At 34.0% G+C, this 16430-nt stretch overlaps 1 protein-coding gene across 3 annotated transcripts in view; it reads left to right on the top strand.

Annotated features, from left to right (window-relative positions):
* LRRC40 (leucine rich repeat containing 40) overlaps nucleotides 1-16430 on the top strand; it is a 56522-nt gene that overhangs the window by 23092 nt on the left and 17000 nt on the right. For all 3 annotated transcript variants that reach the window (XR_012497278.2, XM_019755082.3, XM_019755083.3), the window contains exons 8-11: nucleotides 3741-3828; nucleotides 3946-3991; nucleotides 11397-11505; nucleotides 14906-15013. Coding sequence is in view for 2 of the 3 variants with exons in the window: in XM_019755082.3 (XP_019610641.3) it covers nucleotides 3741-3828; nucleotides 3946-3991; nucleotides 11397-11505; nucleotides 14906-15013 (351 nt within the window). In the remaining variant the exon portion in view is untranslated. The remainder of the gene's footprint in view (nucleotides 1-3740; nucleotides 3829-3945; nucleotides 3992-11396; nucleotides 11506-14905; nucleotides 15014-16430) is intronic.

Genomic DNA, 16430 nt, shown 5'->3' with positions numbered 1-16430 from the left:
GGGCTTAAGTGAGATACAGGAGTCACAATTTATTGAGAGGATTCAGGGCAGACTTTGTGGAAGAAACCTTTTAGATGATCTTTAGGACCGGGACTAGGTTGAGACAAGTTAATTGCCTAGAGCACAAAATTTAAGAACACACTCACTTTCAGGGTCATGCCTCACTGTAGTCCCACCATCTGATCTTTAAAGGATGACCACGATTTTCATGTGCACATGTAAGGTGGCCATAGTGATTCACTTGGCAGGAGAAAACTGTACAAAGCTTTGAAAGCTCAGAAAGTTGTAGGGATATGTATTCAGAGAACTGCAAGGAATAAAGTGAACTGGTAAATAGGATGCAAGTAGGGGGATTGTGAGAATTTAGGGTTTGAAAGGTAAATTGAGGCCATGTGGAAGGTGTCCTTGAAATACCTGTAAAGAGTCAATTTTCGTTAGTTAAGAGGTGGGAGCTATTGAAAGATTAAAAACAGAACTAATTTAATCGTAATCTCATTAAAAAATAAATTGATGATAATGGGTTGGATACTTTGGATTGGAGTGGTTTTGTAGGTGGGAAATCTAAATAAACTCTTATATTAATAATATTTAGCACTAAGGAGCACTTGCTATATATCCACTTTGCTGTATCAACAACTTTGAAGATTTCTCATGTAATAAGTACCTGAATTGTGGTGAAGATGGAAATGGAAAGAAGAGGAAAGATCTGAGAGTTGTGTTGAGTTAGAATAATTAATATTTTGAAATTGGTTGCCTGTGTTAGAGATGGGGAGGAGGAGGGTAGTGAGCAAAGAATCATAAATGTTATAGAACATAATATTTAGAGATGGAATTTTAACAGATACAAAAAAATAAGACTCAGACTCTAGGATTATACACCAGTTGTTGTCTGAGGTTTTGCATTTCGATGTCAGAAACATGGTTTGCTACTCATAGATGGCAAAAGACTAGGCAAGGCAGATTTTCTATGTGTATATTTTAATAAGTATTTTTAAAAATCAGAATTGTTTTCTCAATGTACATATGGCATAGGGTACGTCTTCACCATAATTTGAATGCTTGGATGTGACACCCTTCACTTCTATTTATGATAGAATTAGTAAGTGACCTGGATTAGCTTACAAATAGCTTACAAATAATCTCTTGCCTCTTATAAATATTGACATACAATTTTTTTCCCATGGCAGTTTTATTTTAGTATCTACTGCATGAAAGCAGTGGAAAGCAAATATTTAAAATAGACAACACTATGATAAATAATATTAAATAAAGTAATTAGTACAAATATTTCTGATATATATGTTCCTGTTTCTCCAAAGCTCTGGATATAAAATGTATATATGTCACAGAGCCAGTAACATAATGGCACTTAATAAGTATTAGTTTCTTTCCTTTCCTCTAACCTCATACTTCCTATGATTAGACAATTCTATCCATTTTGTACCTCTCCAGGATCTCCTCTAACCAAAATACTGATTCCTCAAACTGCTACCAGAATATTTTTTATCAAATACAAATTATCAGGTCATTCTTCTGCGAAAAAGCTTTGATGGTTCTCCATTGTTACAGCACTGTTTTCCAAATATGGCTATGCATCAGAATCTCTCAGACGCTTTGAGGAAAAAATTACAGTACTCCCTTATCTTTGGGGGATACATTACAAAACCCCCAGTGGATTCCTGAACCACTGAGAGGATAAGGGGGGGAGGCATTGTACACATTCTGAGGTATCAATGAATCAGAATCTCTAATTGATAGGATTGTAGAATTGTTTTGTTTTTTTTGTTTGTTGTAAAGAAATCTTGGAGACTTTGATGACTCTGGTTTTCCAATTGGGAACCAGTTTCGCAAAATAAAGTCTAGTCTTTTTAGCATAAAATTCAAGGGCATTTCACAGTCAGACTTTATTCTCTCTATCATCTTTTACTCCTACATGTATTCTGTTCACTTACTACACTGAATGAATGATAAATATCCTGACTTTTTCTTTGTTTTGTTCCTTTATCATAGAATGTCCTTTTCCTGCCTCATTGCCTGATGGAATACCATTCCTTTATTTAGGCTTTGCCTCTCTCTTCTCCCCTTATACCCTCTTGCTTATTTCTACATCTCTACTTTCATAGCGCCTATATTTGTTTAGCAGGCTTATTACATATATATTTTATATTATATTGATTTGTTGATGTGTAGTTTACATACAATAAAATTGACCAATTCAAGCATACAATTTGATGGTTTTTAACAAATGTGTTTGTGTAACCATTGTCACAGTCATGTAGAACATTTCTGTTGCCCTAAAGTGGACTCATACCCTATGCAGTCAATTCCCTTTTCATATCCCCAACCTCTAGCAATCACTGATGTGCTTTGTCCTGCAGTTTTGCCTTTTTTTAGAATATCATGTACATGGAATCACACAGTATATAGTTTTTCTGTCTGTCTGCTTTCATGTAGCATAAAGCTTTGTGATTCATTCATGTGATAATGAGTATCAGCAGTTCATTAATTTTTATTGCTGAATGTTAATCCATTATACAGATATACCACAATTAATTCATTTCTTTACTAGTTAGTTGAGAGATGTTGAATTGTTTTCAGTTTTCTGGCTATTGTGAACATTCATGGAAAAATCTCAGTGTGGTCATTGTTTTCATTTCTCCTGCGTAAATACGTAGACGTGGGATTGCTTAGTTGTTTGGTAAGTGTATGTTTAACTTTAAAAAAAACTCCACTTTCCAAAGTGGCTGTACTATTTTATATGCTCACCAGCAACGTAAGATAATTCATATTTATTATATTTTTGTTAGATGTATACTGTAAATAAGATGTATCCCTGAAAATAAGACCTAGCCGGACCATCAGCTCTAATGTGTCTTTTGCAGCAAAAGTTAATATAAAACCCAGTCTATTTTAATATAAGACCAGGTCTTACATAATATAATAATACAGTATACTATACTATACTATACTATACTATACTATACTATACTACCGGGTTTAATATAATATACCGGGTCTTAAATATTAATTTTTCATCCAAAAGGCGCATTAGAGCTGATGGGGCTAGGTCTTATTTTTGGGGAAACACAGTGTGTGTCTTTTTCCTTTGTTCAACTAAGAACTCCTTAAGGGCAAGGATCTTGAAGTCCCTACGCCAATGCCTAGTATAGTATAAATGAATAATAAATTTTGAGATTGAATATTTATATATGTAAGTGGGTTTGCTTTTTGTGTACCAAAGATAATGACTTTCCTTATTGAATGAAAATATGAATTGGGTGCTTAAAATTTTTTTTCTTTGTCGGTTTTTTTTTTTTTTTTTCATTTAGGAAGAATTTTATTTACTTGCTTGAAGGGCAAAATCAAAACATTAGTATCAGTGAGGATGGCTATCTTGAGTCACTGATTGATTAAAATTTATATTTTGAACATTTAGTTTTTAGAACTAGATAAATTTAGTAAATGTGTTATAGCTTGCATTCATTCTCAGCAATCACAGTATGACAATTTGGAAACAAATCTGGGTTTTACATGTTGAGTATTTCTCTTGAAGGGAAATATTGCAGGCTTACGTTACTTGAGTTTTCATTGATACTGTTATACGATACCTAGTTTGTCATATGAGTATATTATTAGTTTTAATCCATTATTTGGTTGAATTATACTTATCCTTAATGTTTTCCCTGAAATCAATCTTTGATAATAATCTTTGAAATTATCTTTGAAATAATCTTTTGTAGTCTGCCCTATTCATTGGGAAAACTTCATTTGAAATTCCTGGCATTAGAAGGAAATCCTATGAGAACCATTCGAAGAGACATTATAAATGTAAGCATATTTAGAAATCAGCTCCTATTGTTAAATTTGAAATTCAAACATGCATGTTGATCTATGAAATTGCAAGATATGTTTGGTGAATATGTGTCCTTCTCTCTACCTTTTCAGAAGGGAACCCAAGAAGTCTTAAAGTATCTACGAAGCAAGATTAAAGGTACTTTATATTTTCTTTCATATTTTGAATGATTATATGAAAGTGGTGAAGTGTTAATAGTACATATATTTACATGTATGTTGGATATAAATAGTTAGAGGAAATGGTTCCTGGTAGGTGTGCCTCAAATTTTGAATCCATGTAGATCATAAGTATAAAAGTCTTAAAAGAAGTTATAAAAACATCCTTAAATTTACAATAATGTTCTTAATCTCTTTAATTTTGTTATAGTATACCAATTAGAAAATACATAACTTTGAAAATAGCAAAACTTGACTTTTATGGTGTAATGTATGTGTTCTATTGACTGGAAAGTATATTAACATATATTTGAATATCTGCTGCATGTGTAGTTTTGCTAAGTTCTAACAGAAATAAAAGACAAAACACATTTTTCAGGTTACGTTCATTTAGCATGAATATGCACTAAAGAAAATGATACTATAAATTTAATTTTTAAAGCTTCATTAAAATTGTTATATATCCCAATTTTTATTTAATGTATGTCATTGTAGCAGACACTAGAGCATTAAGAAAAAAATTAGTTGTATGAGTGTATTGCTGTACATACCACCAAACCACTCCAAAACTTTGTATTAATAGCTAAATACAGCAGTCGTTAATTTGGCTTACATACTCTATTATGCACAATGTACCCTAGCACCATATTGCCAGTCATTATGTTAGATTATTGTATATTTCAGCAGTTTCCATTTTCCGCCTTGCCCTTTAAATAAATTATTAAAATAATTTTCTAAGACTCTTATTTCTTGCCAGAGTTTCTTCTCTTCTCCCAATTATGCTTTCTGCTCCAGAAAAATTCGTTTCTTCTGATATGAATCAGTTAGAAGTCATATCAAAATCATCAATTTTTTTCTAAGATTTAATTTTTTTTAGTGTAGTTTTAGGTTTACAACAAATTGAGAGGAAGGCACTGACGTTTCCCATATATCCTCCGCCCCCACCTGCATAGCCTCCCCATTATCAGCATCGCTTACCAGAATGGAACATTTGTTTTTCCCAAGCATGAACCTACATTGAAACATCATAACCTTAGAGTTATTCTTGTTGTTTTACATTCTGTGGGTCTGGACCAGTATACCGGGGGTGCCAAAAAAATACACACGCACATGACTTGTATTCATCTCTTGTTATCTGTATATATTATTACAATTTTAATACAGTTTTTTCCTTTCTTAAACTGTGTATACATTTTTTGGCATCCTCTGTATAATGACATATATCAATCATTGTGCTATCATTCCACTGCTATAAAAACCCTCTGTGATCTGCTTCTCCTTGCCTGGCAACTACTAATCTTTTACTTGTCTCCATAATTTTGTCCTTTCTAGAATGTCATATAATTGGAATCATAAAATTTGTAACCTTTTCAGATTGGCTTCTTTCACTTAGTAGTGTGCCTTTAAGCATTCTACATGTCTTTTAATGGTTTGACAGCTCATTTCTTCTTAATGCTGAACAATATTCCATTGTCTGGATGTACTACAATTTACTGTATTTTGCGAGGTATAATGCACACCCACATTTTGGGCCTAAACTTTCAGGGAAAAAAACTTTTTTATTTTAGTTCAAATTTTTATTTGTTTATATTTAGTACTTTTTTTTTTAATTATAAAGGGATTTTAGCATTTTTTTTTAACATTATGATACAAGAAATTTCATGTAACAAATAATTACAAAATACAAGAACAGATACAAGATACAAGAAATTTTATGTACTGGTAACAAATTTACAATATTTATGTATCATAGAAGGCCAAGAACTCTTCTCATAGTTGCAAGTTTGTCGTAAGTTCAATAAAACCCATTGTTGGAAGGATTCCTGGGGATTATTTTGCATACAGATATGGTTACTGATTTCTAGAGTTACATTTTTAACTCATAAGCCTAAATAAAACAATTAAAAACATTTATATAGATATGGAATTAGTACTACCCATGTATAATACACATCCTGTTTTTCCCCTCACAAATTTGGACAAAGAAGTACACATTATGCACTGCAGAATATGGTATATATCCATCCATCTACTAAAGGACATCTTAATTTCTTCCAAGTTTTGGCAATTATGCATAAAGCTGCTCTTTTTTGCATGTAGATGTCTTGTTTCAGCACCATTTGTGGAAAAGACTATTCTTGCTCCATAGTATTGCCTTTGCTCATTTGTCAAAGATCAGTTGAACTTGCTTTTTGGTTTCATTGATTTTTCTCTATTGAGTTCTTGTTTTCACTTTCATCAATTTCTGCTCTAATTCTTATAATTTATTTTCTTTTTACCTTGGATTTAATTTGCTCTTCTTTTTCTAATTTCATAAGCTGGAAACTTAGATTGTTGATTTTAAGTCTTTCTTCTTTTCTACTATATGCCTTCAGTGCTATAAGTGTCCCTCTAAACACTGCTTTTGCTCCAACCAACAAATGTTTATAAGTTGTGTTTTCATTTTCATTTAGTTCAAAATACTTAAGATTTCTCTTTAGATTTCTTCTTTGAGCCATGTGTTAATTAGAAATGTGTTTTTTTTCTTTTTTTTTCAATTTATTGGGGTGACAATTGTTAGTAAAATTACGTAGATTTCAGGTGTACAATTCTGTAATACATCATCTATAAATCCCATTGTGTGTTCACCACCCAGAGTCAGTTCTCCTTCCATCACCATATGTTTGATAGAAATGTGTTGTTTAATCTCCACATATTTGGGGATTTTCCAGTTGTCTTTCTGTTACTGATTTCTAGTTTAATTACATTGTGATCCGAAAGCAGACATTGTATAATTTCTATTCTTTTAAATTTGTTAGGTGTGTTTTATTGTATTTTAAGGTACAAGAATGATTAAATATATTAGGATATATCTAAGCTGTTGTGTCATACATCACTTTTTCTCATATGCCATTGGTCAGAACTTAGTCATGTGGCCACATATGTAAGAGAAGCTGTGGAATACAAACCTTTTTTTCTCTTTTAAATAAAAAACAACTTTATTGTGATATAATTCATGTACCATAGGATTCAAATTCACCCATTAAACCATACAATTAAATGAATTTTGCTATATTAACAGATATTTGCAAATATCACCATAGTTAATTTTAGAACATGTTTAGCACCTCAAAAATTTTCCATACCTCTTGGCAATTACAGATAATGCTATTGATAAACATTTATTTACAAGTTTTAGTTTTCATTTCTCTTTCATATGTATCTAGGAGTGGAATTAATTGCAGGGTCATATGCTAACTTTGTTTAGTCATTTGAGGAACTGCCAGACTGTTTTACAAAGCAGCTGCATCCCTGTACATTCTCATCAGCATTGTATGAGAGCTTTTTTTTTTTTAGATTTTATTGGGGAAGGGGAACAGGACTTTATTGGGGAACAGTGTGTATTTTTCCAGGATTTTTTCCAAGTTGTTTTCCTTTCAGTCTTAGTTGTGGAGGGTACCATTCAGCTTCAAGTTGTTGTCCTTTCAGTCTTAGTTGTGGATGGCGCAGCTCAGCTCCAGGTTCAGTTGCCGTTGCTAGTTGTAGGGGGCGCAGCCCACCATCCCTTGCAGGAAATCGAACCTGGCAACCTTGTGGTTGAGAGCCCACTGGCCCATGTGGGAATCGAACCGGCAGCCTTCGGAGTTAGGAGCACGGAGCTCCAACCACCTGAGCCACCGGGCTGGCCATTGTATGAGAGTTTTGATTCACATCCTCACTAACACTTGTTGTTTTCTGACTTTCAGATTTTAGACATCCTGGTAGGTGTGAAATGACATCTCACTATAGGTTTGATTTGCATTCCCTGATGAGTAATGGTGTTGAGCATCTTTTCATATGCTTGTTGGCCATTTGTACATCTTTGGAAAAATGTCTGTTCAGAGATCATTTGCCCAGTTTTCAATTGAATTATTTACCTTTTTATTAATGAGCTGTAGTAGTTCTTCCTATATGCTAAATATGTCTCTTGTCATATATATATAATTTGCAAATATTTTCTAGCCATTTGTGGATTGTCTTTTAATTTTTTTTTTCTAAAGATTTTATTGGGGAAGGGGAACAGGACTTTATTGGGGAACAGTGTGTACTTCCAGGCCTTTTCTCCAAGTCAAGTTGTTGTGCTTCCAATCTTAGTTTTGGAGGGCGTAGCTCAGCTCCAGGTTCCGTTGCTGTTTTTAGTTGCAGGGGGCACAGCCACCATTCCTTGCGGGAGTCGAGGAATCGAACTGGCAACCTTGTGGTTGAGAGGATGCGCTCCAACCAATTGAGCCATCTGGGAGCTCAGCGGCAGCTCAGCTCAAGGTGCAGTGTTCAATCTTAGTTGCAGGGGGGGGAGCCCACAATCCCTTGTGGGACTCGAGGGATTGAACTGGCAACCTTGTAGTTGAGAGCCCACTGGCCCATGTGGGAATCGAACCGGCAGCCTTCGGAGTTAGGAGCATGGAGCTCTAACTGCCTGAGCCACCGGGTTGGCCTGTCTTTTAATTTTCTTGATGGTGTCATTTGAAACTCAAAAATCTTTTTGAATTTTGATGAAGTCCATTTATCTATTTTTTTCTTTCCTTGCTTATGCTTTTGGTTTCATATCTAAAAATTCATTTAATTTATTGCAAAATTCTTTTTTATGAAGATTTGCCACTTTGTTTTCTTCTAAGAGTTTTATACTTTTGCTCTTACATTTAAGTCTTTGATCCATTTTGAGTTAATTTTTATATGTAATGTGAGATAAGGGTCCAGTTTAATTCTTTTGTATGCGGCTGTCCAGTTTCCCTTCTCTATTTGTTGAAAAGACTATTTTTGGCATCCTTGTTGAAAATTAGTTGATCATACATGTAAAGTTCATTCTGGACTCTCAGTTTTATTCCATCGATCTGATCTGTATGTCTGTCCTATGCCATCACCACACAGTCTTGATTACCATGGCTTAGTAATAGTTTTGAAATCAGGAAATGTAAGTCTTCCTACTTTATTCTTCTCAGGCTTGTTTTGGCTATTCTGGGTTTTTTGCAATCCTGAGTTTTAGAATCAGCTTAATTTCTACAAAGACGTCAGCTGGGATTCTGATAGGAATTGCATTGAATCTATAGATCATTTTAGGAGACAACTGCTGTCTTCGGTTTTTAAGTGAAAAATTCAGTAAATGCTCATGGTAAAAAAAAATCTTTTTTCAACAAATACAGGATATACCGTGTTTCCCCAAAAATAAGACCTAGCCGGACCATCAGCTCTAATGTGTCTTTTGGAGCAAAAATTAATATAAGACCCGGTCTTTATTTTAATATAACATAATGTAATATATAATATAGTATAATACCAGGTCTTATATAATATATAATATGGTACAATATAATCTAATATATTATAATATAATACCAGGTCTTATATTAATTTTTGCTCCAAAAGACGCATTAGAGCTGATGGTCCGACTAGGTCTTATTTTCAGGGAAACATGATATAATGAAAAGTAAATCTATCTCTCACACTAGTCCTCTCCCAAGAGACAATAGTATCCCTCTTTACATTTTCATTGATGCTGATTGATATAGCTCTTTGGAAAGTGTTGCGAATATTCTTTCTCAATATATAATCGTGGTAGCATACATGTATGTTTAAAAAATAATGCTGGGGTTTTTTGCTGGTTTAATATTGTCTCTGCTGATGTAATTTGGCAATATATATTATACATTCTTTAATGTGACATATCCAAACTGCTAAGGAACTTCTAGATATCGAATCATTCACTTGATATTAATTTTTCTTTGATGTATTTTATTTCTACTTGATATTTTGTCATTTATTCTGTGCTACTTCTATAAATAAAATATATGATATTTGCAGGGGAAGTAATAGTTTTAAAAATTATTGAGTGGGGCCGGCCCGGTGGCTCAGGCGGTTAGAGCTCCGTGCTCCTAACTCCGAAGGCTGCCGGTTCGATTCCCACATGGGCCAGTGGGCTCTCAACCACAAGGTTGCCAGTTCAATTCCTCGAGTCCCTCAAGGGATGGTGGGCTCTGCCCCCTGCAACTAAGATTGAACACGGCACCTTGAGCTGAGCTGCCTCCCGGATGGCTCAGTTCTTGGTTGGAGCGCGGGCTCTCAACCACAAGGTTGCCAGTTCAATTCCTCGACTCCCGCAAGGGATGGTGGGCAGCGCCCCCTGCAACTAAAATTGAACACGGCACCTTGAGCTGAGCTGCCGCTGAGCTCCCGATGGCTCAGTTGGTTGGAGCCTGTCCTCTCAACCACAAGGTTGCCGGTTCGACTCCCGCAAGGGATGGTGGGCTGTACCCCCTGCAACTAGCAACGGCAACTGGACCTGGAGCTGAGCTGTGCCCTCCACAACTAAGACTGCAAGAACAACAACTTGAAGCTGAACAGAACCCTCCACAACTAAGATTGAAAGGACAACAATTTGACCATTGTTCCCAATAAAAATGTCCTGTTCCCCTTCCCCAATAAAATCTTTAAAAAAAAAAAAAAAGTTGTTGACTGATGAACAACTGATGAGCTCAATGCAAGAGAAATACACTTAGTAATATTTAACAAATGTTCATTAAATGCCCACTGGGCTGAAGCAAGATCAGGGATACTGCTCATTTTTTTTTACGTTCTTTGGGCGTGCCTTCTGCTCCTTGTGTTTGAATACTAGAACTGTTTCATCTTTTTCACATTGCTGAAAATTAATAATTTTATTTTACTTCTGTCTAGATTGCTGAAGTCTCTTTTGCCAAAACATCACAAAGCCATTTCTTTTAAATGTGTGTGATTTCTGTTTGCTTTTTATTTAATACCATACAAGGCAGTGTTAAACAGTCCTTGGAGATTAGTGAGAGGGTTGATTGTGAATGTGTGAGTATACAGGCATGCTAGGAAATGTCTATTGAAAATAAAGTCTTGCACTTGCTCAGAAAAAAGTCTTAACATAAATAAATGTATTAAAAGCTTACTTGGTTATGCAAATTGCCAGATTTTAAGTGATTGGGGATAATCAGCTTCATTGTATCCTAAACTGAAAAGATAGGTCTATGCCTGTCTGGTAGACTTTTGTGGGAAATAATCTTTTTGTTTTGTTAACAGATTTCTTCTAATGGACTAATATTTTGCTTAAGAAGAAGGATTGCTTGTTGTTATTTCTTCTGAGACATTATAGTTATTCTTTCCTACTTCTAAATTTCCTTATGGTAGGCTTTATTAATAGATTTTGAAGCCATATATAGTAACTTTATTTTGTATTAAATATTAAATGCACACTCAGATATGAGTTATTGGAAATGAAACGTATGACTAAAGGCATGCTCACCAATAATTTCTGGAAATTATATGTACTGTTTTTATGTAATTTAAAAATTTTAAAAATGGCTTTGTAGTATAAATACTGACTGGTTTTATATAACTTTTTTTCCCAGAGGATGAAGCTAACCAAAGAGACTCTGTTACTGAGACTGCCATGACACTACCAAGTGAATCCAGAGTCAACATACATGCCATCATCACATTAAAAATATTAGACTATAGGTATGTAATTTGTTTATGTGGACATTGCAAAACACATAGGAAAATTTCAGAAATAATCCTTCTGAAAAAGGACAATTGGTAAGGAAGAATTCATCAGAATGCGTTAGTGCTTAAACTAGAATAATAGCAGTTGCAAAAACAATGATAAGATAAAAGCTTTGAAAGTACAATGAACTTAAATGCCCATTCCTCAGGTGATTTGTGTTTGTTATTCTTAAGAGATAGACCAGTGGTTATTAATAGTAAAATTTTTGTAATAAATATTTTGTTGTTATAAAAAATAAAAGAGTGGCAGTATTGGTTGGTATAGACTGACAAAAATAACTCTCCAGATAAATCCACAAGAAAAAAAAATGGTTTATTGGGGGAAAAAAGGAAAAAGAAACAAAAATCACCACTGCAGTGCGGGAACGCACACCTCCAACCTGGGGCTCCAACTGGTTGCCTCGTGAAGAAGGAAAGTAATGGCCAGGTTTCAAGATGGGTATTCTATTTATTAGCATCCCTAACCCTGAAGTTACCACAAAGTTTAACAGGAAGTCAGCGCTAGAGAGTCAACGGGAGCCCAGCTCCATGGTTAGCATCCCAAGATGTCAGTTCACTTTTATCAGTTGGTAATAAAATTTTCTGCCTCTAGCACCCAGAGAAGATTTTATATTGTGGGTGTGGGAGGGGTATATATTAGTAAATAAGTATAATTTAGTTAATGAACACCTCAAGTAGGGAAGCTTGAGAGGTTGTATCCATTAATATATCTGAATGGAAGTCAAATAATATGTCATAATAATAATATGCTCTGGGTCCGCTGGTTAGCTCAGTTGGTTAGAGTGCGATGCTCTTAACAAGGTTGCCGGTTCAGTCCCCACATGGGCCACTGTAAGCTGCTCCTTCCACAACTAGATTGAAACAACTACTTGACTTGGAGCTGATGGGTCCTAGAAAAACACACTTAAAATAAATAAAAGTTAAAAAAATAATAATATGCTCTGGTAGCACATATATTAAATGTGAAACATTGTTGATATATAAATTGAGACAAAAGCCTAAAAATGGTAATATATTGTGGAAGTGTCTTCGATTAGGGAAAGAAGATACCTGTGCAAAGATTGGGAGTGGTTGTAAAGTGTTCTTTCAGTACTATCTAAGGCAACAAAGACAAAAATAACCAATACTGTTAAAGCTCTTGCAGTGATTGTATATATGTGGGCATTGTAATAAAAATACAAAAGAATACACACTCAAATCAGATAGGCGACTACATTTATTCAATTATCCATGCAGCCAGCATCAGTGTCTGGCTTCTTTTCCTTAATGTGTCAGTAGGAACCACCTTCTCAGCAGTCAGGATAGTCTCCTTTTCAGATTTGTTGTGTTTTTTTCATACCGTGTTTCTCCGAAAATAAGACCTAGCTGGACAATCAGCTGTAATACGTCTTTTGGAGCAAAAATTAATGTAAGACCCGGTCTTATATTTTATTATAAGTAAATATTATAAGTAAAATAAGACCGGGTCTTACATTAATTTTTGTTACAAAAGACGTATTAGATCTGATTGACTGGCTAGGTCTTATTTTCAGGGAAAAATGGTACTGTTCTCACCTCTCATTTGCCACTCTGATGTATGTAGACATTACTACTCTACGCCAACTTCCTTCTTTGACACTAACACAAGGTAGTACTCTTCCATACTTATACTTGGGTCTGTCTTCTCATAGCATAGCATGGTAACAGCCTGTCTTATGTTCCTCATTTATTCAGTAGATATTTTTGAAGCCTATGTAGGTATCAAATTCTAAGCTAGGTGTCATACACACTGAATTATGAGACAGACTCATTTCCTGCCTTAGAATTTCTTAGTTTACAATTTCTTTTATCTCTGGCTTCCCCTACTTCCACTCTGAATGGATACCATTATTCAGTCACTATTCTGTGGTGGGCACTGTGCTAAATACTTTACATATGCTGTTGCTTGTAATCCTCCAAACAGTCTATAAACTTGTATTGATACAATTTTGTTTGGGATAGCCATTTCTGCCTTTTTTTTTTTTTCCTTTAAAGTTTATCGGGGCGACAATTGTTAGTAAGCCATTTCTACTTCTTAAAGTCACAGATATCACAAAAGCATAATAAAGATAGCACTTAAGACCATACGTCTTAGGTTATTTAGATTCTAAATTTATTGTAATTTGTTTTCCTCATAGACTTTCATTGGAAAGGAGTATCCTATTTAAAATACAAATAAATTCCTAATCTCAGGGCATGCCTTCAACTAAATTTTTTAAAATAGCATGAATCTTCAAAGTTTGATTAGAATAAATCAGTTCCCCATGACTTGAGCATATCGGATTGAAGAGATAAAAATGTTGCATCTGCACAGCAGAACAAGGAGTCCTAACGCAGAAGCAGAAGGCATAATAATTATGAAATTTAGGCTATCTTTTTACCTACCTATTACAATGCTTTTCTTACACAGTTCTCCCATATAATATTGTTTTCTTGTACATACTGTCATTCATTTGGCATTCCATTGAAGAATCTTTTAAGAGGATAATGTGTTAGGCAATAAAAATTGTATGAAGAACATAAGGATAACAGCTAATTATATAACATCAACAAATTGTTAAATCTGCAAATGTCAGAATTCTACACTTTCAAGATTATATTTTATTGAAAATCCTACTGAAAGTTTTAATCTTACTGAAAAGGAAGTTTATTTACAGTTGCAAAAGATGTGGCATAAATAACAGTGAATAATCCTTTACATTCTAATTTCACAGAACTGAGGTTCAGGGATGGTAAATTACAAAGCTCATTAATGGTAGTTCCAGGGATAGTTTATTCTAAAGCCACTATCCTGTCTGCCTTGTCACATGCTAAAGGAGAGACAAATTGGTTTAGCTCACGAGAAGACTAATTTAGTATAATGTTGGACTTTTAAAAATGATTCTTATCTTGTAGTTAACTGTATACCCAAAGAAAGTTGACAGGTAACCCATTAGAGAGTTTAAGAAAAGGAGCAAAAGCGGTTTTTCCAATTACAGATTTCATTCTATACTGAGGTAGAGGAATCCATTTACTATATTATTATCCATTTACTATATGACTTGTAGACATCTTAGACTATGAAGATGTATCTCTGCTTTTTATTCACATTGAGTATATGAATGCTCAGAAGGTATGGCACAATGTGTTGTGTTGTGACACAGTATGTTGTCTGAATTCCTGATGGTTAACATTTTGTGGGTTGGCAGGTTTTTGTGGCACTCTACAGAACTGAATAATCAATTGCCTTCAAAATTTTTCCTATAAAATCTTTAAAGTTCTTTAAAGGTGAAAAGTAATAATCATAGTTATGTGGACTGCTAAAAATGATGCATTTCTTAAACCATTTTTCATTTAGTGATAAACAAACAACTTTGATTCCTGATGAAGTGTTTGATGCAGTCAAAAGCAACATTATCACTTCCATTAACTTTAGTAAGAACCTGCTATGTGAAATTCCAAAAAGGTAAGAACTGTTCATGATGCCATTTGAATTAAGTTGTAACTCATTCTCAGTTGTGTTTGCATCTTAGTTGCAAAAGTAAATATTTTTCATAGTTTTTTAGTTTGAAAGTACATGTGAAATTTCTTGGATTAATAACACTTAAGAATTTTAGCAAAATTTACTGAAGTATTCCCTGAGATACTTTTAATATTTGTTATGAGATGTATGTAGGTTTTTTAAAACTTTGTTTCTTTTTTATATTTTAGATTTGGAAAATAGATATTAGAATTATTAAAAGTATTGAAATACTTTTTCCCATGTAATTAAATGTTAGAGGAAAGTGTTAAGAGACCATCCAGAGCTGGTCCATGTAGATTAATAGGAATTTTTATCTGGGGCTTTCTATTAATGAATTGCCAAGCCACTGAATTTTTCCACTAACAGTAAGAATAAAATTGACTGAGCGCTGTTAATATTTTCCTTCCAGAAAAGGATTCTTCACTTCCACATATTAGAAGTTGTTTGCATTGTATTTTGTACTGTTTAATACATCTTTGTTTATGTTAATCATAGCAAAATCTTTAGGTCATAAGAAAAAATTGGTATATGTTGAACTTTTAAAAACGATTGTTCTCTCGCAGTAAACTATGTATCCAAAAAAAGTTGACAAATCACCTTGCAATTAAAACAACAGTAAGGGAGACAAAATAGGACAGTGTTAAAGAACTTGGGGCAATAGAGTCAATTGCTTGTATCTGTATCCCAGATCTACAAGCTGGAGGCTTTGGTCTGGGCAAATAGCTGTTCTTGGTTTTCTCACCTGTGAAGTAGAGATAATAATGGTACCTATTTATAAGAAATTAAATGACATAATCCACATAAAGCACTCAACGAGTGCCTAGCCCTTAGTAAGCGCTTAAGTACTTAAAAAGATGATTTGGGAAAATAGAATGGCTTTCATCTGACTACAAAAATAACTTTTTAGATGTTTAAAATTTTTACCAAGTCAGTCAGACAAACTATAATTTGCTTTCTATTTTACAGAGCATATTTTAGGGAATGTAGGTGATAAAAGATGATAACTAAGAAATTCCGTTGCAAATGGGGATCTAGTCCATCTCATTCTCTCCTATTTAAGGTCTTAGAGGATATTTGATAGAATAGGTGAGCATTTAGATTTGCTATCAGATAGGATAAGTTTACCTTGGGGATCCTCGATGGAACAAGCTAATAGAGAACGAAGATGGAAGGAGTTCAAAGACTTTGCCTTATTATTTACTTTCTCACTTTATCCTATGGTCTGGTTATTCTTATGCAAAACAATATGTTACTCTATTACCACAGTTATTTCATCATATTTTTAGCAGTTTAGAAGGCCAGAGAAGACATATAGTAGAGACATACCTTGCTGTAGACAATTTCTGAACCACTTTCCCTC

This window comes from Rhinolophus sinicus, chromosome 14 (assembly GCF_057876585.1).
Source record: "Rhinolophus sinicus isolate RSI-liver-muscle chromosome 14, RSI-T2T, whole genome shotgun sequence".
In the NCBI taxonomy this organism is placed as follows: Eukaryota; Metazoa; Chordata; class Mammalia; order Chiroptera; family Rhinolophidae; genus Rhinolophus; species Rhinolophus sinicus.
This window is presented reverse-complemented; position numbering and strand designations above follow the sequence as displayed.